This window comes from Acomys minous (assembly GCF_964271855.1).
Source record: "Acomys minous genome assembly, chromosome: 14".
Taxonomy (NCBI): Eukaryota; Metazoa; Chordata; class Mammalia; order Rodentia; family Muridae; genus Acomys; species Acomys minous.
In genome coordinates this window covers 99589134-99613941 of record NC_140496.1, presented here as the reverse complement: position 1 = coordinate 99613941, position 24808 = coordinate 99589134, and the positions used below count along the sequence as shown (strand labels likewise).

The following is a 24808-nucleotide window of genomic DNA, read 5'->3' as shown; positions in this document are numbered from 1 at the left end:
AACTGGTATTTTCTTGTGGTTCTGAGTCACATTTCCTGAATGATGAACAACTATGAACATCTTCTCTCTTAACGGGCCATTGGCACATCTTCCTTGGGAAAATGTCATTTTGAGTCACTTTCCCTCTTTAAAGATTAGGTTGTTTTCATCTTGTTGAGTTATAGCATTAGACAGTTTTTGTATATATTAATTCTCTATTAGATATAAATACCAGAATTTTCCACCATCCTGTGGGCTGCCTCTTTACTCTTTTGATTTTATTTTTTTAATTAATTAATTTATTCATCTTGGTCAAAGCACCATCCCTTCTCACCTCCCAGTCTCACCCTCCCTCCCACCCCCTCCTCTATTCCGCAGAAAAGGGGAGCCCCACTTCCCATCCACGCCAGCTCATCAAGTGGCATCAGGTGGTCCTGTGGCCTGGCAAGTTGGAACCAGCAGGGGGGAAGTAATCAAAAGCTGGCAGGGTAGTGTCTTTTAAATTCAAGCGTTGTTTCTGTTTCTGTTTTCTTTTTTATGTAGTCCACTTTATCTAGGATCTCCTCTTAACTGTGTTTTTGGTATATCTGAGAGCTTATTTCAGCTCTGGTCCCTGATGAGCTGTTTTGTGTTATCAAGGAAGGAAATTGTCTGCCTTCTTTTTTGGCAGGTGGCGCCTCAGCGTTCCCAGCTCCCTTTGGTGAGAACAGCGCTCTGGATGGGGCTGACATCCTTGTTGGAAATCACTCAGCACATCTTAGGCCACGGTTGTTTCTGCAGTGTCTTCAACATGTAGAAATGGGGGGGGGGCAGGCCCTACCCTCCTTCAGAGATCATACAACATGCTTTCTAATCATAAAAATACACGTAGTATGGAATGGCAGATGGGTTATTATATGTAACCCATGAGTATGATGATAAATGAAGACAGACAAGCACCACTCAAAACGATTTAAAGCACCTCTTTATTATAGATAGGTAAATGTGGTTGTTGAGGTTAACGGTATGCTTGTGGTGGATGAACAACAGGCTCATCCAGACAGCAAGAGGCATAATCTTTTTCTTTTAATATCAAACTAACGTTTTTCTCTGACAACAAAAGACTGAATGGGCCAAGCTTAGTCTTATTGGAAGAAGACTCCCTTAATTCATTATGCTGTTTTAAAGACTTTAACATTCTTTTAAGCACTAATATTATATTTAAGAACAGTGAGAGAAAAAAAAATCAGTGAGTACTAAAAAGCAAGTATTTTCTACAAAGCATAAATATAAAGTTTTATAATTTAAAACAGCAGCAATTTTCAAAAGATTGGCTGAATTAAAACTTTACACAGTACTTATATATAAATATACAAAGTATCATTCCAGATGATCTTAGAGTTTTAAAATAGTATATCACAAACACTAGTTTCTAACCCAAATCTACCACTGGATATAGGTGGCCTTTTACAGCAATTTAAAGAAAAGAAAGAAACAACCCAATTCCCTTGTGTATACACACGAGCTATGACATGCTGGTTTTGACTTCGTGTGCAAAAAAGAGAATTTTAAAATAAAATAAAGACTTCGCATAAATAGTTTTACTCGTTATTAAGCGTGAGACCAAACAAATGGAAATAAGAATTAACAATTAAGACATGTTTTGATGTAACCAGTACATACACCCTTAATGACGAAGATGAAGAAAGAAAGAAAATAGTCTATGACAGCCACAGCACCCTGTTTTGAGAAACAGCACCAGGCAACACAAAAAGGCAACATGGAAGAGGTAGTGTACCCCGGCTAAGGTTTTATATGGCCACGGGGGACCTGAATACAGCTTAGTGTTTGGGAAGGGAAGGGTGCACAGACTGTGGAAACCTCACACCATTTGGAGCATTACCCAGTACCGCTCCATGGCGCCGCACAGCTCCAGCCGGCTAGTAGGATGAAAGCACAGGACACCCTCAAAATCTCAAGTTTAGACAATCTCAGTTCTAGGAGATTCCTTACGAAAAACTCAGATCAATTTTTTAAAAATGTAAGAGAATTAAATACATTATCAATCGTAGTCCTTGACAAATGCCGTTTCTCCTTAGGAGGGAATCTTTTCTTCCTGAGATTGCTAAACATTTAGCCTCTTTTTCCTCCCCCAGCTCATAACACACATTTCTGACTACATTTCCCCTCTGCGATTTACCTGAGCAGCGGTGCGCCATCCGCGCCGCCGACACAGAGGCATCAGAGAAAGCACACGGCACTGCTTTCAATGTGGTGCTTTCGCTCATTTTTGCGATGAGGAAGGTTTTGGACTTCAGTCACAGGAAGCTGGTTAGGATTCTGGGTGTGAAACAGGAACTTTGCCGTGTGCCAGCTGCCATCCTGCATCTGCAAAGGGACAGCACAAAGCTTTCATCAGCAACTGCCTCTCCAAGCAGTTTTTCTCCACAAACAATACCCTTCATAGACAATGTGGATTCCTTTCCAGATGTAGAGAGACAGAAAGGCCAACGGCAATCACAAGTTTGAGGCCTGTCTGGAGTACTTGGTGAATCTGAGGCCAGTTTGGGTATATAGAGACCCATCTTGAAAAACAAAAATAAAATAATTTAAAAGAATAGGAAACACTTAGGACAATGGTAAAGAAATAGTAACTACTACCAATCAAAAATTGCATATCTAGGTTATTTCTTCCTTTTTCTCTTTTCCTCCCTTGCCCCATCCTTGCACCCATTGCCCCTACTGGGGATTAACCCTATGCCCTTCCACTTGCCAGGGAAGCATTCTATCATTGGGCTACACCTCAGGACTATCTATATACTGATCAGAGTAAGCTACCTGCAATGCTAACACAGGGCCAAATATATATGTGTATGTATATATATATATATATATATATATATATATATATATATTTTTTTTTTTTTTTTTTTTTTTTTTTTTTAAGACAAGGTCTCATAAACTGCTCAGGCTGGTTTTGAACTCACTCTGTAGACAAGGCATGGCTTGAACATAGGATCTTTCTGCCTCAGTCTCCTGAGTGGCTAACACTACAGACCTGTACCAACAGGCCTATTGTGATAGTGTTGTCAGCAGAACCAGGAATCATCCGGGAGACTGGCCTCCGACCACTTTAGTAGGGCATTGTCTTTAACGCATTAAGTGAGGTGGGAAGACCTGCCCACAGTGGGTGGCCACATTCCCTCGTCAGGGGACCCTGGACTAGATACGAATGGAGAAAGTCAGCTGAGCACTGCGATGTGTTCATTCGCCGATCCTATGGATACTTTGTGAGCAACTCTGACCCACAGCAAATCTGCTCCTCTCTTAAGCTGCTTGTGCCAGAGTGTTTTATTATAGCAACAGGAAAAGAAGCTAAGACGCCAGGCTTCCTTTCTTTGTAATAGCACTATCTTCTGATTTTCACTGCTGGAGGCTAATGCCAGCCCTCTGCCTCTGATCTCTGTGGATCACTGTAGCAGACAGACAGGAGTTAAAAGCCTTCAGATTTCTTAATAAGGCTCAGACCCATCTGTCCCTTTTTCATAAAATTTATTTTTTGTTGTGTGTATGTGTGCGTGTGCATGTTAAGTCAGTGGAAAAACCAATGAGATTTATTTCTCTCCTTTCACTGCACAGGTTCCCGTGATTGAACTTGGGTCATCAAGCTTGGCAGCAGAGTTTTTATCCATTAGCCATCTGGTTAGTTCCCTCCTCCTGTTTTTCTTCAGGGTGGTCATTTTTCTTGGGGAGAAGAGGGCTAATTATTGCAGTCTTTGTGTATTGGGTAGCAGTTAACTAGGGTTGCCTCGCTTACGGGCAATCAAATGACAGTCACACTGAAGTATCTTAAGCTCCCTTCCTCTGTCCCATTCTGTGGTTTTCTATTTGTATGGCTTCCTTCTTTGTTCTTCCTAAGCCGTCTGCTTCTCACGTTACTGCAGCCTCTGCTATTTATGATAAACGATATAGTCAAAACCCATCATAAAGTGTTCTATGTTACATACTCAACAAGAGAACACAGAGAAACGCAATTGCCTAAGCTTGTGCAGTGTTTTATTCAGAAGCCAGTTTGTTTCCTCATAATCTTGCCATGGTCAAATTTTAAGATTTGAAGGATCTTTAGTGATTATTTAAGCTGGTATCTTCATATAAAGCCAAGGCTACTGACGTTCACCAAGAAGTTATTTTTCTGATGTCATAAGGTTGGTATGATATAACCAGACCTGGAACTTGGAAAGACACTCTTAGATGCAGTCACTAACCCATCAAGGGGACACTGAACATGCTGCTACACATTAGGCGTAATTGAATGAGCTGTCATTTCTAATTTTATTACAGTGGTTGGGAAATAAAAATGCAACTAACTTACTTCTGACATCTGAAGCCAACAGCTTAGCAATCTGACTGACATAAATAAGCAACACAAGACCATGTATAGAAAAAGGCAAGATGCATCATATAGACAGAGGGTGCTTATGGTGAGGGCAAAATACATTGTAAAGGTAGAGACCATGTATGGTAAGGGCAAGACACAGCATATGCAGAGAGACTGCATACAGTGAGGGCAAAATACATCACACAGACAGACTGTGTACAATAAGATAGCACACAGACACAGCGCGTGTACAGTAAGAGCAAGATACACTGTGCAGACAGAAATGCATACTAAATTCTTCATTGCTAGAGAAGTCAGAAAATGCTTCATTAGATTCAGAATTTAGCCGGGTCTTAAAGAATTCCAGAATCTTCCAGGTGGTTAAAAAAAAAGTCGAGGAAGCCATTGCAAAGAACAGGGGATACATGGCGACAATGAAAAAGCAAGGGTAACAAACACCCTGGCACCAAGTACAGATGGTGAAGTATATGGTGGTGAATTCTGCCTGGCACCACCTGGGAAAATGGCAATGGAAACTCAAGCACCAATACTTTCTTCACATACAAGATGGGACGTCAACCTGTTTTATAGGTCTGGAAATCAAACCAGAGTTCAACTAAGCATCTCAGGTAGGCTGTGAGGCATGGAATCTGGAGCTATGTACACTGAGGGTTGCTTGTCTGTTTCTCCCCTAAATAGTTGATAACCTTCAAGAAGTTCCTTAAACTTTCTGTGCCGTCACTTTCTTACCTATGAAATGGGACTCATCTGATGTGTTTGTCTGGAAGATGGTCTCATGTAGCCCAAGGCTGGCCTTGAACACCTAATCTTCCTGTCCCCAGATCCTCACTGCCAGGCTTATAGTGTGCATTACTAAAGCCTGGCTTGGACTAATTTTTATTTACAAATGTATTATGGTAATGAGATAATATATGTCCTGAATGGCCAATTAGCACAGAAAATTAGGAATTGTTGCTTTATAAAATAAATAGATCGGTTTGGCCATAGAATACGGTAGCAACCAGTGAAAGCCCAACCTAGAAAGGTAGGTTGAGGCCTGACTGCTGTTGAGCTCACTCAGGCTTAGAGTGTACCTCAGAGGTGCTAACAAGGCACTGAAAGTTTCTGGGAAGAACTGAAAGTAACATGGGTTCATTGGGATACTGCTCTCTTCAAATAAAGAGACCAGAGCAATCCACGTTTGACCATTTACCTATGAAAAGAAGTGTTATGAAAAAATGGTCTCAAAGAAGTGACAAGAGATGCTAGATCACGGGCTTAGTTATACACGAGGGCAGGAAACAAAGCTATTTAAAATACCTAATGAAAAATTAATTTTATATACAATCAAATATGTCATAGTATCTGTTACATCATTTCAATAGGAAAAAGTGAACTAAAGTTAAATATCAAGAGGGCAGTCAGACCACAATTGTGTTTATATTTGTTTGCATAAGAATTAGCAAAATCAAACAAAGTGACAATTCTATGATTTGTCTTCCACGTATCACTGAGATCTAGAGCACAAAAAAACATGAAATACATATGTGCATGCTCTGTCAGCCAGCTGACCAGTTGACCTACCAACCCATTCATTCATCTATGCAGATGTTGTGATCTTGTCCAGGGAGTAACATCTGTGCATGTACATTTGTTTTACGTATAAGCATTCATAAGCAGGGGCTGGAGAGATGGTTCATCAGTTAAAAGCACATACTGCTCTTGCAAGGTTTGCCTTCCGGCACCCACAGCAGGCAGATCATAGTTGCCTGTAACTCCAGCTCCAGGAGACCTAACACCCTTGTTTAGTTTCCAGAAGAACTCACACACACATGGCACACACAAACACATAAAGATATACACATAATTAAAATAAAATTAGGGGCTGGAGAGGCTGCTCAGTGGTCAAGAACATTTCCTTTTTTGCACCAAACGCTGCTTTGGTTCTTAGCACCCACACAGTGGTTCAAAAATGTCTGTAACACCAGTTCTAGGTGATCCAGTGACTTCAAAAGGCACTAGCTACACATCTGGTGCACATACATTCATATAGGCAAAACACTCATATACATGGAAAAAATCTTTAAGAATAAAATAAATCTTTAAAAAGACACATTAAAAAAAACCCTATGAGTAAGCTGGGCATAGTGGCACTTGGGAGGCAGAGGCAGGTGAATGTTACAGGATATTTGATCCCCTTATGAAGCTGGAGACTGTGAACTGTAAAAATCTGTTTCTTGTCTTGTGTGGTTTAGCCCTAACACACGCCTTTAATCCAAGAGCTTTTTGTACACAAGATTTAATAAAGTTAACCCTAGGTCAAGAGGTGCAGCAAGAAACCAGCTGACAGGGATTAAGTAGAAAGGAGCGGCACTGGGTTGAAGAGTATTTAAGAGAAGAAGAAGCTTTTTAGCTCTTTGGTGTTTAGCTTTTAGCTTTTTAAAACCTATTGGGCTATACTCTGAGCTGGCAAACTTTTTGGCTTTTAGCTTTTGGGTTTTTCCCTTTGGGACGAGAGATGAGTAGGAAGGTCAGGTGGGTGTTTTCCCTGCCTCTCTGAGCCAGCAGGTTTTCGCCCTAGCATCTGGCTCTTGAGTCTTCATTGGTAAAATCCAATGGTTGAGATTTTCATTCTTTGATAACAACAGGTGGATCTTTGGGAGTTCGAGGCCATCCTGGGCTACATAACAAGATCACTGAGAGCCAGAACTACACAGAGAGACCCTGTCTCAGAAAACAAATCAAAAATCCATGAACAAATGAATGACATAACAAAATCTGACTCTCTCTCTCTCTCTCTCTCTCTCTCTCTCTCTCTCTCTCTCTCTCTCTAGTATAGATAGATAGATACATAGATATAGACAAGTAATGATTGTTTATGGAAAACCTAGGTTTTTCCAGGGACCTTAAAACTTAATACCATTCTGTAGTTCCAGTTTGTAAGGACAACCGTCTTATCATTTTAAGTCACATTTCTAAAATTTCCATTCTCTTACCTTGCAGTCATTTGAGAGGACTTGAGGTTCAAGTAGAGTGTTTTCTTCAAAAATCTGACCATTCCATCCTTTGAAACGAATAGACAGCCCTGTACCGTCCGCCTGTGTGCTTGTCCACTTTCCCCTCGGGGTGTTTAGGCAGTGGACGGTGATAACGTGAGCGGCTTCGGAGCTCAGCAAATGAAGGAAGTTCATCTGCACTTTGCCGACTCCAAACTCCAACTAGCGTCACAGAAACAAGAGTCATGTTTTAAAACAATGGTGACAAGAAAATTTGCTCAACCATGTTCATAGCAGCCTTATTCATAATAGCCAGAACATGGAAACAGCCTAAGTGTCCATCAGTAGAAGAATGGATAAAGAAACTGTGGTACATATACACTATGGAATACTATTCAGCTATTAAAAACAAGGAATTCCCGAAATTTGTGGATAAATGGATTGAGCTAGAAATGATCATAATGAGTGAGTTAACCCAGAAGCAGAAAGACTCAAATGGTATATACTCACTTATATCTGCATATTAGCCCAAGAGGCATGTCCCACGAAAGCCTTCACTTACCAGGAAACTGAGACAGAGGGGAGGACATTCTAGTGGGACTCTAGATGAGAGAAGCATGGGAGAATGGCAAAGTAGAAGGATCCAGAGGGTCCTAGAAGCCTACAAGTAGAACATTATGATAGGCAGATTTGGGCCCAGGGGTCCCGCTCAAACTAAGGCACCAGCCAAGGACAATACAGGCGGTAAACCTTAAACCCCTACCCAGATCTAGACAATGGACAGAACACTCTCCACAGTAGAGTGGAGAGTGGGATATTACTTTCTCACATACTCTGGTGCCTCACGTTTGACCATGTCCCCTGGAGGGGGAGACCTGGTGGCACTCAGAGGAAGGACAGCAGGTTACCAAGAAGAGACTTGATACCCTATGAACATATACAGGGGGAGATAATCCCCCTCAGGAACAGTCATAGGGGAGGGGAATAAGGGGAAAATGGGAGGGAGGGAAGAATGGGAGGATACAAGGGATGGGATAACCATTGAGATGTAACAAGAATAAATGAATAAAGTAAAAAAAAAAAAAAAGAAAAGAAAAGAAAAAAAAAACAATGGTGACTTGGAAACGTCTGCTATGCGGAAACTTGTGGAAGGGCAGCCTAAGAAACGTGAAATTTGAATGCCAAAAGGTGGTATGCTGGCAAATGTTTAATTACTGGTAGCCTGCAGTTTCGTTCTCCAGGGTGCTCTGCAACACACATTCCTGGTTCCTCCCACCGCTGCTCAATAGGAGAATTGATTCAGGCTTGGAAGGAACAAGATCATTCAGGCATGGAAGGGACAAGAAGATTGGTCCTCCCTGTTCCTGTGTTGTTTGCTCAATGTTCCCCTTCTTCTGTCCCCTTTCTACAAAAATCTGTATTAAAAAGCCTCGGGTAACTTCCAGGGCATGGAAGATGAGGATGTGGGCATATATTTTATCCAAAGGACTACTGTGTCACTTGTCATTTAGAGGGACGTGGAGCCCCCAGGGATGGGGTAGCACTTCTTCCTCTGCTCCAAACCTGGATGTCTACTGAGATTGCACAGTAAAAAGCCCTGAGCAGTGAAGAAGAAGAGCAGCTCCATAGAAACCAGCTGCAGACTGCCTTTAATAAACCGGGCACAGTGGCGCACGCCTGTAATCCCAGCACTCCGGGAAGCAGAGGCAGGTGGACCTCAGTGAGTTCGAGGTCAGCCTGGACTACAAAGCGAGTCCAGGCTACACAGAGAAACTCTGGTCTTGAAAAACCAAACCAACCAAACAACAACAACAAAACCCTTCTAAACATGGATGGAACACAGGATAGGTGTAAGCATCAACTCTTTGCCAACAAGAAAATGCACCGAGTGGGTTTAATCAGAAAAAGAAACAATTTTAGTTTCAAGATGGTATAAAGAGAACTGGGCTTTGGGTTTATAAAATACTTATAACTGCCTCTGTCATATGAAACTAATCCACACTCATTCTAAATAGTGTACTTATAAAATTAGTCTTGAAGCCTCTAAATGGCATTTAGCGAATGTGTTCCAGAGATTGCTTCATGCTAATCACCCAAATCCAGCAAGCGCCTGTGGCAGAATTCTTTTACCGATGACACAGTTTCAGCAAATCTGTATGCTGTAGCTATGGATCATTGACTGGCACAGTGCAGCCGAGTGGAGGTTTTCTAAGGTCTGTGCATGTTTAAAATCACAGCCCTGTAGTGCACAAGCTTTACTGAGCTGAGAGAACAAGATCCGTGGGGCACACCCCGCTGAACCAACCATAAAACACAGCTGCCAGGACTCATGGCCGTTAAATGCTTTGTTTGTTTGTTTTGTTTTGTTTCACCTTGTTTTAAGCAATGAGAACTAGAGATATGGTCCAGTGATGAGCAGCAATTGATGCTCTTGCAGAGGACCTGGGTTCAATTCCCAGCACCCAGATGGTGGCTAGCAGCTATCTATAACTTCAGTCCCAGGGGATTGCATGTCTTTTTCTCACCTCTCCAGGGACCAGTCATGTATATGTTGCACACAAACATGCAGGCAAACATTTACACACATAACAACAACAACAAAATCTTTAAAAACATTTTTAACCATGAAAACATTCCTCAGATATGATAGAGGATGAAGGGTAAAGGGCCCATTTTAATTTACCTTTAAAAATCAGCAATTATATGAAGGCACTTTTTAAAAATAGCATTCTCATTTATGAATACAATATGCTGTAAAATTCAGTACACACCTTTGCCGCAGAAACAGGAGATAAACAGGTCTGGCCACCAGCACTAAAGTTGCAGAAAACCTCAAAAGCATCCGAAGAACATCCAAGATTTGGATCAATCCAGTATTTTCCTATTATTTTGTAACAAAACACAGTATTTCAATCTCATACTAAACTATATGGACTTAAGTACTGTCACATCTCTGAACAAAAGCTTCCGGGAAGAAGCCGTGTCTGCGGAGACTGACTGGCCGCTTAGTGCCGCAGTCCTGTGGGGAGATTGGGCTGTGGTAGGTCCTGGGCTAGTTCCAGCCACTCCTGCCCACCTCGTGGCACCTTAAGACCTTGTGACTAGCAGACAGAAACCTTTTAGAATGTATCAGCTTAGCAGACCACTAACTTCCACTATTCCAAAAGCTACGGATGTCACCAGACAGCATCCTGAGCCTACGGAAAAGCTTCCTACACCTCCCTGTAACTGTGGGAAGGTGTCTCTCCTGCTACGACAACCAGATTATTCTCCTGAAATATGCTCCCCCTCGAAACGTTCCAAACCGGGGTGATTACCGTCATGTTGTAGCAACTATTATCACTCCCCAGGATGACCATGAATATTCTTCTCTAAATGTTTTAGCTTCTGGTTTGTTATTACTTTCAGAAAAATTCGTGTATAACCTCATTCTTGGTATTTTTTTTTTTAAACCCACATGAACACTTATGCCTTGGCCCCTCTGTTCCTGACATTCCAGGCTCCTTGACATTAACTTTCAAGGCTATCTCCCCTAACCTGTGCTGCCTGTAATTCCGTGTTCTCAGCAGCTTCCTCTTTGCTTCTTCCTCTGTATACCTTCTCATATGTTTAGTCAATGGTTTTGTTTTTATTCTACCAGGACCGACTATCTATTGCCAGATAGCTCTGGCAATCCTGTGTCATTTCCTTTTTTTTTTTTTACCCAATGCTCAGAGATCCTTACTCCATTGAAGGGCACTCCTTAGCGAAGTTCTGAACTCTCTTGCCCTACCGCTTCCTCGTATTGGTCTTATAAGATCCAATCCTAAATAAGATTCATTCTTCTAACTACTCTGTAGAAAGCAAAACTGGGCTCACTGGGCCCACCTGAGCTTAAAATGTTCCGCGAATTGAGTTTTTTAGCAAAACAAAACAATATACTATTTATCATAGAGGTGATTGTAGACCAAATAAAAATGAAAATAGAATGAAATAATTGTTTTGGCAGTTAGTGTTTTTCTTAGTTAAGTAGCGATTGATTCTCTGGGTTTAAAACATTTCCTTAATGGTCTTCCATAAACCCAGTTTTAGACTGCAGATCAGTGCACTTGAGCAGGACTGGAAACCACTCTATTTTCATGTTTTCTGATTCCAGCTGGACCATATTTAAGTTCTATTAAACCGCATTTTTAGGGAGTCCTGTGGAGGAGAATTTATTTATTTATTTATTTATTTATTTTTTTATTTTAATGTTGTAAACTTCAATGGTCTTGAATTACCAGACTATGACGTGTCCCTGTTTATTACACTTAAGATCACTCTTCCCTATTTTGATTTTAAATAAACACTTGTCCCTTTGCAAATACAAAGTGTTGTAAACAAAAGACACAGGGGTGAGTATTTTCACAAGTACATCCTCCTCAAAGACTGTTTCAGTTCTGGTGAAGCTATGCTGCCTTCTGCCGATGTTTGATCTGAAGCGAACGCATCTCAGATCACACAAGCTTTGAGATGATGGTGTTAGATGTGGGAACCTGGCGAGAAGACTTACCATCTGCAACCTTGGACTCACAGCTGAGCAAATCCTTGCAGATCCGTGCTGGGTTATCCCGCGTGCCGAGGGGACTCTTGATGCTGCTCAGTACACTGCTAAGGTAGGTCAGGGTTTTGAATATCTCTGCACTGTGGTTGATTAAAGTCACTTCAGTATTCTGGTAACTCTGCCAAGTTATCATAAGAAGCATATGAGCAAGAAAGCCCTCGAAACAACCTGGACAAGGCAGAATGAGGCTGGGATCCTAACCGCTTTTAGGGGATTGGGAATAGGAAGGGAAGAGCACATCTTTAGGTCTAAGCACGAACACCAGCTTATTAAAGCCGGATCCCAATAGGAGGTTAAAGTTTAGTCTGTAAGCTGAGGATAGACTTACATAATTATTATGCCTACTGCATCATGCCTTTTAAACTCCATATCAAATAGAGTTTAAATTTTATCTTAAACGTTACTATAAAAAGGTTGCAGGTAAAACCAATCACACTGGACTCAACTAGAATGAAAGGGTTTTTTTGTTTGTTTGTTTGTTTGTTTTTTAATTAATGATCCCTGCACAGTGGGAAGAGCCACTTGGAAATGTTGGAGCTTCACACTGGATGTCACACTTGGAAGTGTTGGGGCTTCACACTGGATGTCACACCTTGACTGTCAAATACATTTTCATGCACACATCCCATGAGCCAACGTGAAAAGCCCACGGCTGTGAGAAGTGGAAAAGCAATTAGCTTTATATCCTTGCCCATACGGCCTGCATGGAGTCTCCCTTCTCCCCTAATATTTAGTGTTTTGAGTTCTCCTTCCTACATGCTACACTGTACAGCAAAGAGGGAGAACACCTTTTATTTTCTTTCTGAGATTAAATGAAATGAACGGTTATGACAAAATCCACTGTAAGAAATATGGTTAATTTTACTTTACTATCTTTCCAAACAGTACAAAATCCCTTGACAAGCAGTTCCTTTAAAAGTCTTAATTTCTTGTTTTAAGTCTTTTTCTTATGAAACATCCTGTGCATGATTTCTATTTTATTATAATTGAAAACAGTTTCAGATAAAAAAAAATACAGTATTTGAGATAATGCCACATTTTGGCTTTCAAAAAATTTCCCTCTATTTAATTTGAATATTGAAACTGCCAATATAAATAGAGTCAGATATGTTACCTCGATCTGCAGGGCAGAATTTGATTCCACCAGGGCTCGAATAGCAGCATTGACATCCATTTGTCTCTGAGTAAAACAAAACCATTTGAGATAGCTGTAAGATCAGGACTGTGTTCTGAAGAGCTCTGGGTCCAGTATGACGCTGGATACTGTTTCATAGTACTCTGTTTCACGGTATGGCTGTGAAACCCTATGAGATTGATCTGAATGCGACCAGCAACTCTTTTCCCATTTATTTGTTTATCACTTTACAACCTCATACCAGCCCCCTCTCTCCTCTTCTCCGAGTCCCACCCTCATGCCCCCCTCCCCCACCCCCTCTCCTTCTTCCTAGAGAAAGGAAGCACCCCTCCCCCCTCAATGGGTACCAACCCACCCTGGCAAATCACAGTAGGACTAAGCACATCCTCTCCCACTGAGGTCTCACAAGGCAGCCCAGTTAGGGGAAAGAGATCCAAAGGCAGGAAACAGAGTCAGAGACATCCCTTAATCTGCAACTCTTACGATGACAGATCTTGGAAATAAGGCCCGGTTATCTTGTATGAAATACAACATGCTGCCTTCATCCAAATTCCACAAGTGTCATTCAAATAGGACCGGGTCTAAAGGTTACCAACGTAAGCTGTTTGTCCCACTGCATGGAGGTGTGCACACATCATTACTCAAGTGGGAGAAGAGTGAAACACAATCCCCTCACTTGATAAATTTTAAACTGAAGAATAAATAACAGTTGTAATTTTTAACAGTTCTATTCTTGGAAGGAAAGTAGAATAAAATCCTACTGTCCTGAGGTAGTCACTGCAATAGTCAAATCTGATACTTTTGTGGTCTTAAAAACAATTTCTGAAGTTGGAAAATGTACCATTAGTCCCAAAAGAAATAACACAGCACAAACTCAATCTGCTCCTGCATTTAATAAAAAAGATATTTTAGGAGAAAAACTCAGGATAACCATTTGGAATAGTCTTTTTGTAATTTTTAAAAAAATATCTTGGAAATGAAGAGGCATGAGCTGGGGAGGGCCTGGGAGAGCACATCTGTGCCAGCGAGAGTGAGGGAAGCCGACTGATACACTCAGAGTGAATATGGCTCTGATCCACCCTACGTATGTGCAGGCCTGAAGGATGGAAGCTGTTTATCAACAGCTTATTCTCAAGTCATGGCGAGTAATCGGAAAAGCCATCTAAGATGATGGAACAATCAATAAAAACCACTTTCCCCCTTGTCTATACATGTGGTTTTCACATTGGAAAGTAATTCACTCATTCTGCATACATGTCTTTCCAAACACTATGGTAAGTATTGAGGAGAAAATGGTAGGCAAGCCAGAACATTGTTCCACTGGAGGATAGCGTCAGGGGGGAGGCAAACATAGCTCAGGTGATCTAAAAACACACAACCATACGTCATGTGTGTGTGATGGAAGCTGAGAGAGAGATGTGAGAGCCCAAACTGGGGCATGCAAGGCATTGGTGAGGGAGCATGTTCTTGTGACAGTGATAGCTGAGTGGGGCGAGAAAACGTGAGAAAAGGAAGGGGAGCTTTCCAAGCAGAAACAACAACCCTGGACAAAGTCCACCAGCAATGGCCTCTTCAAGAAGCAGGAAAAGTTAGGCTCAGAATCGCTGTGTGACTCAGGATGTCCTTGAATTCACTATCCTCCTGGCTCAGCTCCCCCATTGCTAGGATCACAGGTGCACGCCACCATTCTGGCTCCTGGTGTGTGACTAAAAGTACTTACTAGAACGCCTAGCACAGCGACTCCCAAACTCCTTGATCAACATGCTCTTTTAGTGTGACTGAGTGCGACTGGGCTTCTACCTCAGGGGTACAGCACTCTCCAAGCATACAATAGGCCATGGGCTCCGTCCTCAGCACCATACATAAAACACAAAAACCAACCAACTAAAGGGTAACTGAGCACCTTAAAAGACTTTGCTTCTGTGAGTTAGAACTTTCGGCAACTTCCAAAGTTGAAATATGAACATAAAATTTTAGATGTTCTATTAATCGCTTAAAATAACAATACATATATTATATAATAAAATCACTAAAATATCCATTTGTACTGTTTTACAAAATAAACAAAGCCCCATGAGGGTGCTGCTGCCATATGCTTTTACATGTCTTTAATGTTTAGGTTAATGATGAAAGGTAGAAAGCTCTCATTGGTTTCTGTAGACAGTGGTTTGCTGTTTCTTTTCATCATTTTGACTTGGATCATCCGAACAGCCATTTTAGTTCATTTCACTAGGCACTGTTCACTTGCAGAAGCACACATAAGAGCCAAAAGACTTCTAAGGTAAATTTATTATGATTTTGAATTTTTACAAAGTCAACAGACTGCAAGACACAATGGCCACAGGAGGAACAGTGCAGGACCAGAGTCACTTCAGAATGTCCACTTCCTGGACATTAGGTTATTTGACCTCTCTGGTGGTTCCCTAAGACAACAAAGACATCTTTATCTTACCCTATCCAGTAGTTATTCAGTGCAACAAAAAGCTGTCCACAGGAGCATTTTCTAAAAGCATATGCAGTGAATTTTTAAACTTTGTCTAAAACAGTAGAGAATGAAGCAACACCAGGGCAACCAAAAAGTTTCCACAGAAAGCTAGAGAACATGATGTTCTTAGAAACTGTTGAAAGCTCTGAGCATATTCCAGAATCTAAAATGCCATGTGATGTTAGCACTAATGTGCTCAGAGAGCCGTGAGAAGTGCTAAGCCCTCACCTTTGGCCAATCTTGAGGCTCTGCGACAGCAGGTGAAGGTTAAGGTGTAATTGTTAATTGCCTGGTAGAGCACTGAAATGGTATCACAATTACACACAAATCCTGATAGCAAAAATGGTAGCCTTATCATTCTTGGCGCCTAAAGGAACTGAACAGGAAATCTCTAATAGAAATTAGCCGAACACTAGGCTAGCCGAGAATTCAGTGTTAACACATAGCTAAGAGTAAAGAGATTACATGGCTCCGAAATGTCAATCAGCAATGACAAAAAGCAGCAGGAGCAAATTCAGGTTGAGGGCACGAATATAATTTCCAGATCTGTGACAATGCAGTATGTAAAATGTCTTGTTTTCAACAAGAACACAGCTGCAGTTGCTTCTGTGTATGTGAGGTTCTGTATGTTCGGGTTCAAACAAACATGACCAGAAGTATAAAAAATTTCACCTGTACTGCACATGTACAGACTTTTTTCTTGTCATTATTAAGTAGACAACACACTGTAATAAATTAGTCTATTACATTGTGTTTTACATGTAATTTGGAGCTAACTTAAAGGTTACAGGAGCATTTGCAGATAATATAAAGGTGGTAGGTTATATGCAAATGCTATGCCAATTTAAATAAGGTACTCCAGCATTTGTCTCATTTTGGATACTTAAGGAAGTCTTTGCTCAGTCTTCCCTGTGAATCCCAAAACATACTATTACAAGATCTGCAAGAAACAGGACAGTGTGGTCACTATATAGGGAAACAAGCAGTCAATAGAAACTCTCAGGGGGCCAGCAAGACAGCTCAGAGTCAACGTGCCTGCCCCCACCTGATGACCTGGGGTCAATGCCCAGGACCCACAAGTAGGGGAGAGTTGACTCTGCAGGCTATCCTCTGCAAGTGCAGACTGACACCTATGCTCCCCCTTAAAAAAATAAGAATGAACTGTCCGTGAGAAAGCCCAGATGGTGTAAGACAAGGATGTTGAATTAGCTATGTTGGAAGAGTTAAAGGAGCTGTTTCTAATGGACTATGGAATGATACATACATCTCATCAATTAGAAAGTTCCAAAACAAAGACAGAAATTACACTGAAAAGGACCCCATAGAGAGTGGAGTTGAAGAGCATAGCTGAGGTGAAAACCTACTCACAGACTCAGCAGTAGACTTTACTAGTGAGAAGATGTACCAGTGACTCTAATGACAGCATTAGTGAGATTGTTTAGTCTGAGCAGAAAAACAAACAAACAAACAAACAAACAAAACAGAAGATGAATGAACAGAAACGTAGGAGCCTGATGGACAGTGCCAAGTGGACTGACAAGTATAATTAGAATGGGAAGAGCTGACCAAGGGGCACCAGCTAACATGCCAGCCTGGCTGGAGGAAAGCCCATGGGCTCTCAACCCTACACATACAACTGCAGGCAGCCGAGGAATGCTCAGGCAAGCCTAGGCTACACTGTGAACCTAGGTCATCCTGGGCTACCTAGCCAGATCTGGTTTCACTGTACCAAAACCACTGGGACTGAGTTCCACAATCCTAAAAGTTGATTGGTTGTGTTTTTCTCTAGTGGTCTCTGTCTGCTGCAAAGAGCAGTTTCTTTGTAGCGTTGTGAAGACTACCCTGACGTGTGGATATAAGGGTGGATGTTTGCAGACTGCTGTTAGGGACTGTGCTGGTTTAGCACATCGGTGGCTGTAGATTCTCCGACATCCATGCCTTCACGAGTGCCGGGTAGTCAGCTCCCGAGCTTTCCAGTCCTAGGCACGGTCTCCTTCTTGTTCAGCCGCATCGTGGTAAATGAGAGGACAGACAGATTTTAAGAGCCAGAGGGTCAGGGAGTTTGCTGTTGGATTGCGTTTTCTAGCTACACCAGAAGCTATGAAGTCTCCCCATCAAACCTTTCCACACATGAGCTGAACAAGGGAGACACCAGTTAACATGCCGAACTGGATGGACTCTCAACCCTGTGGGCTCTCAACCCTGTACAAAGAACTACAGGTAACTGAGGAAAAAGCTGGGAGAGGGACAGGGAAGAGCACAGAAACAGGTTGTCTAGTACCGCATGGTCAGCCCTGAAAACATACATACAAGTGGCATTATACAAACAGAACAGGTTTTTGACATATATGTATATATATATGTATTCACAAACACATGCATACATGCACACACATATACACACAAATGCATGTAATAACAATTAGTGGAAAGAGAGGCCATGAATTTGAAGTCATGGAGAGGAGTATATGGGAGAATTTGGAGGGCAGAGAAAGGAAGGGGAAAATGTTGCAATTATATTATGATCTCAAAGATAAAACCAAGTCAAACCAAACCCAAAAAGGGAGTGTTGAAAGAGAAGTGGGCAGGTGCTACAAAAAAAAAAAAAACAACAAAAAACAAAAAACAAACAAACAAACAAACAAAAAACACTATAGCACTTTCTCAAAAGTTTAAATACAGGATTATTATGTGATGCAACAATTTCACTAACGGCTATGTACCCAAATGTGTTGAAAACTGAGGCTCAGATATTTATATATCTGTGTTCATAGTATTATTATTTAACATGGCCACAAGATGGGAGCAATGTAAAGCATTCATCCAGATAAACCAAATGTGTTGTATAAATTTAATGGTGCATTATTGAGGGCTACACAATTAAATTCTGATACATGCTTATCACATGTTGAGAAGTCATTTACGCCAAGAGGAGTATCTCTTAACATGTGTAAAATACGGAGCTGCATGCTTAATGTGTGTAAAATACATAGCTGCATGTGTCAAATACCTACAGTAGCCAAGTACTGTCAATGAGGCAGTAGAAAGGTGCTTGTCAGGGGCCTGACAAAACTGAGACCTAACTATTTTTGTAGATTCAGAGTTTCAGTTTGGTGAGATGAGAAAGGCTCTGGAAATGGATGGTGACACTGTCTGCAAAAACGGTAGCCATTACCAAGGCCAGAAGTAGATGTATAGGTGCTTAAAGTGGCAAATTCATGCTATGTACACTGTGCCAAAATGAAAAACACTATGCACAGAGCTGAATATCCAGCAGAATCTGGGTCTGGGGTGTTTCCCAGAAGCCCCCACATGAAAGACTTGGTCACCTGTCTGTGGCACTGATGGGGCCAGCAGACCATTCAGGAGACAGTAGGTCATTAGGAGTGTGACTTTAAAGCAGGGTTGAGCCTGGCGGTGGTGGCGCATGCCTTTAATCCCAGCACTCGGGAGGCAGAGGCAGGGGGATCTCTGGGTGGGAGGCCAGCCCAGTTTAGGATGTTAGTCTCCTCCTCTCACTTGGCTACCACCACCCTGATGTTCTGTGGTGTCATAAGACCAAAGCAATGTAGCCAGGTGACTGATCACAGAACCTCCGGAACCGTGAGCCAATATAAACCTTTCCTGCTTTGCTCTCTCTTCAGGAGCTTTGCCACAGTGGGAAGGAAGGCTGGCTAATTACACCTCAGCTTTGGGAATTGGTCCTAAGGATTGTCCACATAGACAAAATGATAGATATGTGACAGATCATCTGTACCAACTGTATTTACAAAAGAAAAGAAGGAAAGGATAACAGGATACTCCTAATGAAATGACTGGTTTGTCTCCTCTGAACACATGTGAGGTGGAGATGCTACTATCGACACTAACGCATCCACAATCCTAACCACGGCTGGTGCAAATGACAGCTCAGAGAAAGAGCTAGTTATCTTTTGGAACAGACGTTAGAAAACAAAGACATTTCACAGATTAGCTCTCATGAGTTTTCTTTGCATTCCTCATATTTCTGTACTTCCTAGACATTCCCAAGGCCTAGTCTACCCCTTGGCACATAATCGGAATTCACTAGGCTGACTTGGTTATTTTCTTCTGTTTTATAGACCCAGACAGATTGAATTAAGAGGATTTGGGGCTAAGTCATTCAGTAATGGCTCAGTGGTGTCCACGTCGGAGCATAGAAGTTTCATTTAGAGCTGGGTGTGGCGCAGACACTGTAATCCCAGCACTTGAAATTATGGGTGCAAGGTAAGCCTGGGACACTGTTTCCAAACAAAGTGACAGAAAAAGCTCTAAGCTTGGTGAAGGGATTAAAATTTAAAAAAGTAAACTAAAAGAAAAAAAAAAAGAAAAAAAAAAGAAAAGATTTACATTCTCTAGCTTGAGAGAACATATTATAACGTGAAAATCACCTAATGTTTTAAAAACGGGCATAAAACTGCCCACATCTGAGTGTAAGGCTGTCATTAAGTGCAGGGAAAGGGTCCAGAATGAAATAAAACAAAGCAGTTTCCTCGTGTAGTCTAGTAAAAGAGAGAGAGAGAACACAGTATCATGTGAAAATCACTTAAACATTAAAAAAAAAAAAAGCAAACAAGCATATAAAACAAGAAACAGACTAGGGAGGGGGCAACTGTCCCAGCTGGCGAGCCGCCGCACGGGCGCAGACCCTAGGGCTCAGGAAGGTTTCCTTGCACTTTGTCAGGGTCCTCCTCCCACTCTCTCCCGTCTGTGTTCATGGCGGTGATGCGGATCTAACCTGAGCACCTTTGCAGATTGCTCCTTTTTGGAGTTCTGATGTCTCAGGGTAGGTGGATGGCGGAAACATCAAGGGGCTAGGAATCCATTTCAGGTCACGACCCTCTCTGCAGTGGAAGTACGTCTGGCCCCTGAAGCCAAGACCTCGCTGCCACCCCTCAACTCACCTCTCCAGTTCTCACAGTGGACAAACAAACTAGGAGAGGTCAGCTGAAACGCCTCATCATCACATTCACTGACTTTTACTGATATCTGTCTCTGCCTCATCTCACACACATACACACACACACACACACACACACACACACACACACACGCTCACGCATGCACACACATGCCTGCACATGCATTCACACATGTGCACATGCATGCACACCCACATACACATATACATGCACACACATACACACATGTGCACATGCATGCACACACATACACACATTCCCACCATGCTTCCCCCTTTAGCACACCGAGGGCTGTCTCCGGCATCCCGGGGTAGATTTCATCATTGCTTTCTGCGTATCCTGCCACAGACACCGAGTCTAGTCATTGCCGGCTCACTCTCGCATCATCATCAAAAATACTGCTTTTCTGGAAGCATTAGCTTTTCCCTGTACTTAGGACTGTGAGTCAATCTAATTCCATAGGCCTTTGGCAGAGGGCAGGGGATGGAGGCTGGCTTAGAGCTTGTCAATCGTCTTTCATCTTGCCCGCAGCAAGACATTTTTACGTCATGACAAGGGTCACACAAAAATTTAACTGACAAAATGGCTTTGCAAAAAAACCCCAAACAAACAAACAAACCAAACCCAAACAAAAACAAAACAAAAAACCCAAACCCAAACCAAACCAAAACAAAAACCAAAGCCTTTCATTCTTACTTGTAATGATATACTGAGTTTTTTAATGGTTGATTTTTACTCAGGTAAGGTTCATATAAGATGAAATTTACCTGTTTTGTCATTTTAGAACATGTAGCTATAGCTGTAGATATAGATGTCGGCACCTCCGCCCTTTCAGTGCTGTGTTATATGTGCAGGCACCCATGTCCAGCTTTTTGACATGGGTGCTGAGGATTGGAGCTCAGGCCTTCTTTTTTTCACCACAAGCACTGTCATCCACCAAGCCGCCTCTCCAGATCAACTTTCTAAATATTTAATTTTGTTTTATTACAAAAGAATGTTGTAAGAGGCTCACTAAATTGGCCTCCTCTCCCACCAAATAATGAATTCAGCTTGCAGCCTGAAATAGTCGCTAGAGAACCAGAGAGGACTTGTGTTGCTCTTCTGTTTCTCTGAGGCGGGCTCCCGCAGCGCTGCCCAGCTGCCCTCGACTCTGCGGCCCTCTGCTTCATGTGCCACTGCGCTTGCATGGGCCATCTACTTCTAATCCAGTCATCTTACGCCCCCCCACCCGCCCCCCCCCACGCAAAGGGAAAACTTTTCCTTAGAGGACTCATGCCGAAGTATCCTGAGAGGCCCGGCTATAATGTGTGTACACAATATACACACGTGTGTGCACACATGGCACATGTATTCAACAAGTGCTCATTTAGGACTTGAACAGGAAATAGACATACAAAGTAAGCATGGACGAAGAAGAGGGAGCTGTCAGTTCTACCGGGGGGGGGGGGGGCAATGAGGATCTGGGATTAGGAGAATTTTAGGGAGCCTGTGGCATGGCGCTTGCCATGTAGGTTTCTGCTGCACAGATGCTAGACTTTGACATTCCTATATTTGCCTCTGCAAGCAGTGTGAAGAAACATGCTTTCACATTTGATGAGATTAGGAGAGACCGGAGAGGAAGACAGCAAAAAAGGAACTGAGCATGTAGCATTTTTGGAGCATCTATTATTTATCAAGCATAGGTATTTCCTATACTTCCTAGTTTAAGCCTCTTAATACTTCCTCAAAGTGTATATCTGTATATTTTTTCTCAAAGATGGAGCCTTCCATGTGTCTACTTGGTTTTAGCTGTGTAGCAACCTACAGATCTTTCACTGAGACCAGGGAATATGCCCCCTAAGTAGGCACTAAAATAAAAAAAAAATTCTTTATGGCTTTCTAGCTTGCCATTAATTTTTGTGACTCTTCAGATGTTTCAGGAAGACAGCTAGAATGTCTCAAAGCCACCATGAGGTTGGAAGTAATGGATAAGGGCAAAAGAAAGGTTAAACCAGCATTCCAAGCACACAGCGGACAAGAGAGAACAGAGTGGCATACATGGTCGATAAAAATCAACCATTAAAACCATCCTCAGTATATCATTACTAGTAAGAGTGTATGAAAATTCTGTGACACTTGCTGGAAAATTATTCCCAGCTGCAAAGCAAAACTGAGGGAAATGCAGAGTTCCGAATCTGCTGAGCACGGAACACGGTGGACAGCCACGCAGAACTATCATGATCTAAATGACCCAAGAACAGTGTGTGGAAATAATTATGGCTTGGAAGGCATATGGCTGACCACTGCTTGGAGCAAATGGTGGATGTCAACAGGGAAGTAAATGTGATCACTTGCCACTGTATATGACCAGGAGACCAACAAAACGAGGAACAGCTGAGACTGAGGGTACAGGCAGAACCCTCGCAGGGACCAGGGGTTGAAGACATTTTAGAATATGCAGTGGATAGAAAGAGAAAGTAATCTCAGAATATTTGAATATCAGGAATAAAAGCCAAAGAAATAGAAATGTTATTTTAAAATAAGCCCAGCACATTTTAGGCTGTGGTAATTAGATCAAAAGCAAACATATGAGAAGCTTGAGATGCTTGATGGCTTTTCCAGACACTAGCTACTGACAAGGATTCATGTAAAGCCTGAGATGAAATCTCTGGTTAAAAGAAAAAGATTTAAAAGGAAGAGTCAGGGCCAAGAAAGAAGAAAAACTAGAGTATTATGTACTATCCCTCTGTGCTGGATGCTTTTCTACTATTTAATGTTCAAATTTAACCAAAAAGCAGGAAATATAATAACCCTTTTCTAGATAAGAAACACAGGACTTGGATTTCAAGTTATTGTAGCTGAACTGGCTTAACAGAAAGAACTAAGGTATACCAGAAGGATGGAGTGACTTTAACAGTTCAAAGTTCACACGGCTGGGGGTGAGAGAGAGCTCAGTGGGTAAGAGCACTTGCCCTTCAACTATCAGGACCTGAACCAGCACAGCATTCATGTTAAAATACAGGCATGGGTGGGCAAGCTTGCAAGCCTCAGCTGTGGGGAGCAGGGGCAGATATGGTGTTGGTGCTTACTAGTCACAGCTACAGCCAGAGACCTGTCTCAACAGAGTAAGACGGAAGATAGAACAAGAAAAGCCAACATCTTCCTTTGGCCTTCACTAACATAAATAAGACACACATGTACACACACACCCCACACATACATCATGCACACATGTACATACAACACACACACACCACACATATAGCATACACAACACATACATACACATACATACAGCATGCACACATGCACATACACTATACACAATACAACATGCACACACAGACATGCACAATACATACACATATGCACATACAATATACACACAGCACACACATACAGGCACACACTACACATACACATACAAAATGCACACATGCACGTGCCACACACACATACAACACACACCACAATACATGCAACATACATGTGTGCACATACTATTTACACACAACATACAAAAGGCACATACCATACATACAATTTACACACACATATATACAATATGAACATAACATACACACATGCACATACAATGCACACATACAACATACACATACACACAAGTTGATATTCTGAGACAAAAAGAATAAAAACAACAAAGAAAACTTACTCTTGGACCAGGTGCTCCAGGTGGACCCTGTAACATGAACAAAAACCAAGACAAAACCTTGTTAGTAAACATCTCGGAACCAGGCAGTTGTATATCCATCAACGGCAAGCGGATAGAAATAGAGATGAACTCACAGGGGGTCCTGGCTGACCTCTTGGTCCTTGGGGGCCCTAAAAGAAAAGAAGACAAAAGCACATTTTTGTAGATTATGTAGATTGCTTTAGATTTGGTATAAACCAAGGTTTAACCTCTGCTGTCGCCTGTTGATGCTGTGCACATCATGCGATTCACAGTTGTTTCCATATTTAGATGCTCTTACCCTTAACTATGACCCACAATTGTGAAAAATGTGTAAATCTAATTTTTTTGTTGGAGGCATAAATTTGTTCATATTAACAAATTAAGTAAATTATGATGTAAAATATTAATATAGCTTAAGCTATTTCTGTTGGCACCAACTTAAAGACCAAAGCTGGAAACTTCATTGTTTTTATATGTCTTCTCCTTCATACATTTATAATTGTATCATATAATTATAATTTATAAATTGCTTCCCTCTAAACATCTCTAAAATACTTTTTCATCTTCAATGTAGCCTAATGCCTACGCAATCTCTGAATAGTGTCCTAAGTTCTAACTCTGTGGTGTCTGCAATGGGGCTTTTGAGAGGGAACTTGGTCAT

General features: G+C 41.7%; 1 protein-coding gene across 5 annotated transcripts in view; it reads right to left on the bottom strand.

The window, feature by feature from the left end:
* Positions 1-925: 925 nt before the first annotated feature.
* Positions 926-24808, bottom strand: part of COL24A1 (collagen type XXIV alpha 1 chain) — a 257071-nt gene continuing 233188 nt past the window's right edge. For 3 of the 5 annotated variants that reach the window (XM_084757416.1, XM_084757419.1, XM_084757417.1), the window contains 7 exons: positions 24261-24296; positions 24127-24153; positions 13029-13094; positions 11864-12032; positions 10104-10213; positions 7333-7554; positions 926-2346 (listed from right to left, as the gene is read on the bottom strand). In XM_084757416.1, coding sequence (XP_084613542.1) covers positions 2200-2346; positions 7333-7554; positions 10104-10213; positions 11864-12032; positions 13029-13094; positions 24127-24153; positions 24261-24296 — 777 coding nt within the window. In that variant the 3' untranslated portion in view covers positions 926-2199. Of the gene's footprint in view, positions 2347-7332; positions 7555-7672; positions 7994-10103; positions 10214-11863; positions 12033-13028; positions 13095-24126; positions 24154-24260; positions 24297-24808 lie in introns of those variants that run through there. The other 2 variants (XM_084757418.1, XM_084757420.1) reach the window with 2 other exon arrangements.